The 2,683-nt window shown below is 41.5% G+C and overlaps 1 protein-coding gene across 1 annotated transcript in view; it reads left to right on the forward strand.

Moving 5' to 3' along the window:
* Positions 1-1,544, forward strand: part of BIVM (basic, immunoglobulin-like variable motif containing) — a gene marked incomplete at its 3' end in the record, with an annotated part of 11,474 nt that extends 9,930 nt beyond the window's left edge. Inside the window, exons 4-6 of the mRNA XM_015420004.1 lie at positions 489-584; positions 714-818; positions 1,450-1,544. Coding sequence (XP_015275490.1) covers positions 489-584; positions 714-818; positions 1,450-1,544 — 296 coding nt within the window. The remainder of the gene's footprint in view (positions 1-488; positions 585-713; positions 819-1,449) is intronic.
* Between the last annotated feature and the right edge of the window lie 1,139 nt (positions 1,545-2,683).

Genomic DNA, 2,683 nt, shown 5'->3' on the forward strand with positions numbered 1-2,683 from the left:
TTTCCCATGCTATTTTTATGTCTTTTTACCCAACTTTGAGATTTTAAAAAATCTACTTTGATTTCTTCTTGAACTGCTTTTTGCAGTATGTTATCTGTTGCTTCTGGATTTATCTATCTGTTCTAATATTGTTGTTTTTATAGTTAGTAATTTATTTATTATATTTATTCATTCCTCATATTTCTGCCCTGCCCTCCCAGCCGAAGCTGGCTCAGGTAATGTGAAAATTACTCCTGTAAGTTGCCTTGAGTATGTTTTTGTTGAAAGTATTTTTCCTCCTTTATTTTGAATTAGGATACTGGTTCTCTTGATAGCTGCCAGCCTTTTGGTTGTGAGGTCAGTTCCACAACCAAACATAAGTGTATGTTTTTCTGTACAGTAAAAAAAGAAAAGGGAACAGTGAAATTAGGAAGTAGTTGTTGCTATATATCAGTTTGTCATTATAACAAAAACTTGAAATGACTACACTAATAACTTTTCTTTTTTAGGTACTGTATAAGTCGGCCACAATATAAGACTTCCTGTGGGATTTCTTCTCTAGTGTCTTGCTGGAATTTTCTGTATAGCACAATAGGAGCTGGAAAGTAAGTAATTTCTACAAAAACTGTTTGAATATATTCACCTGGGAATAAGTCCTAAGAGCTTCGGTATGACATTAAAATACACCCTAATAGTTGATTATAATTATTTCATATCCTTATTTTCCTATTCAGTTTACCACCTATTACTCAAGAAGAAGCTTTGCATATATTGGGTTTTCAACCCCCTTTTGAAGAAATTAGATTTGGTCCATTTACTGGCAATACTACACTAATGAGGTAAAATTATTGAAATATACTGTGCTATTACAATTAAAATGTTTGCATTTTGCAAATATTTGAATTGGGTATCCGTATTACCATACAGAACTTGGTTAAGTGAATAAAGTCTTGGTGGACATCTTTGTTCAGGAGTTGAGTGTAAAGGCTTTCAGACTTGCAGGCAAATCACTCGTGATGCTTCTACCAGTGACTGGGTGAGCGGCTGTTATATCACAGCAGTTCAGGGAAATGAAAGTCTCTTATTGGCTGAGTTGCTCTGGTTGTTCAGAGGGGCAAGACAGGCAAAAGGAGCAGAGCCAAAGAAGGTGGGGGAACTGAAGGGAGAAGGGTCCCCCCCCCAGAACTGAGGGGGCAGATATTAGAAGGCTACAGAAGGAAAGCTGGGGGAGAAAATAGGCAGAGGTGCACACAGCTAGGACCTGCTGTAGTGTGGGCATCTGAATGGTATCTGAAAAAAAAGCCCATTCTTTTCCTTTGCATGTAAAGTGACATGCTTATTACCAAGAGACTGAGCATGTATGAATGCCTTCCGGATTCATACAGGCAGAAGTAAAGGATTAAAATGTGTTGACAGGTCAATTTTTTGGTTTTTTACATTCAGAGTATGAAATTCTGTACTTTTTTCCAGGTGGTTTAGACAAATTAATGATCATTTCCATGTAAAAGGATGTTCATATTTTCTTTATAAGCCTCATGGTAAGAATAAGACAGCAGGAGAGACTGGTAAGTATCTAATTTTAGAGACGCTTTGCAGAACTTACACGTTGCAATGCAGCAGTCACAAAAGCAGACAGAATAATAGCAAAAGTGTGCATAGGCATAGTAAGTAATTACAGGAGTTCGCTACATGCCCTATCTTGAGAAACATGAACACACATGAAGCTGCCTTATACTCAGGGGTCATTTTGTAGAAAAAGAGGTGAGGGAGCTCATTAGTATAACTTATTTGCATATGCCACACCCCCTGACATCACCGGAAGTGTGTCAGAAGGCAACACCCACCACTCAGGCTCCACTGGACTGTTTTGGATTGCTAGCTATTGGGGGGGGGTGGGGGGTGGGTGGGGGATGCACAGATCTGCCCTCACATAGATCTGTGCAGGGGGGAGGGAGAAAGAGGGAAAGAAAGAGGGAGAGATGGAAATAAGGAGGGAAGGAAGGATAGAAAGAAAGGAGGGAAAGAAGGAAAAAGGAGGAAAAGAAAGAAATAGAAGGAAAGAGGGAGAGAAGGAGCAGGGGGTGGGGCTTGTTGCATGTGACCGCCTCCTGGGGTCTTTACTGCTGGAGCTCCGCTCCTGTGTGCTCCTGCAGGAAATGACCCCTGCTTATACTGAATCTGTCCATCAAGGTCAGTATCATCTACTCAGACTGGTAGCAGCTCTCCAGGGTCTCAGGCTGAGATCTTCCACATCACCTACTACCTGACCCTTTTAACTGGAGATGCCAGGGATTGCACCTGGAACCTTCTGCATGCCAAGCAGATGCTCTGCCACTGGGCCACGGCCCCTCCCCTCAGCTTCTGCAGGAGATGTCCTTGTATGGCTGCCAAGTGTTTCACTGAACTTTGTTCTCTAAAAGGGGACCTTTTCCAGTTGATGTAAGAGGGAAAAGGTAGCAGTATTTCCTTTTGCTCATGTCTTCTGTGGTCCTGTCCTTACCTCACCTTTCACTGCCATGTGGCCCCATCTGATAAGCAGCTTACCAAGACCAAGGTGACATGGGCAAAAGCATCCTTTTCTTTTTCAGTTAACCAGAGAGGCAGAACGTCAGATGGTCAATGCAAGAAGTGGCTTCCTTATCCCATACCTTTTTCTTAGATAAGATCAGCTGAATGCAAGGAGATAGCACAACATAAACAACAA

This window comes from Gekko japonicus, unplaced genomic scaffold, assembly GCF_001447785.1.
Source record: "Gekko japonicus isolate JY-2015 unplaced genomic scaffold, Gekko_japonicus_V1.1 scaffold5631, whole genome shotgun sequence".
Taxonomy (NCBI): domain Eukaryota; kingdom Metazoa; phylum Chordata; class Lepidosauria; order Squamata; family Gekkonidae; genus Gekko; species Gekko japonicus.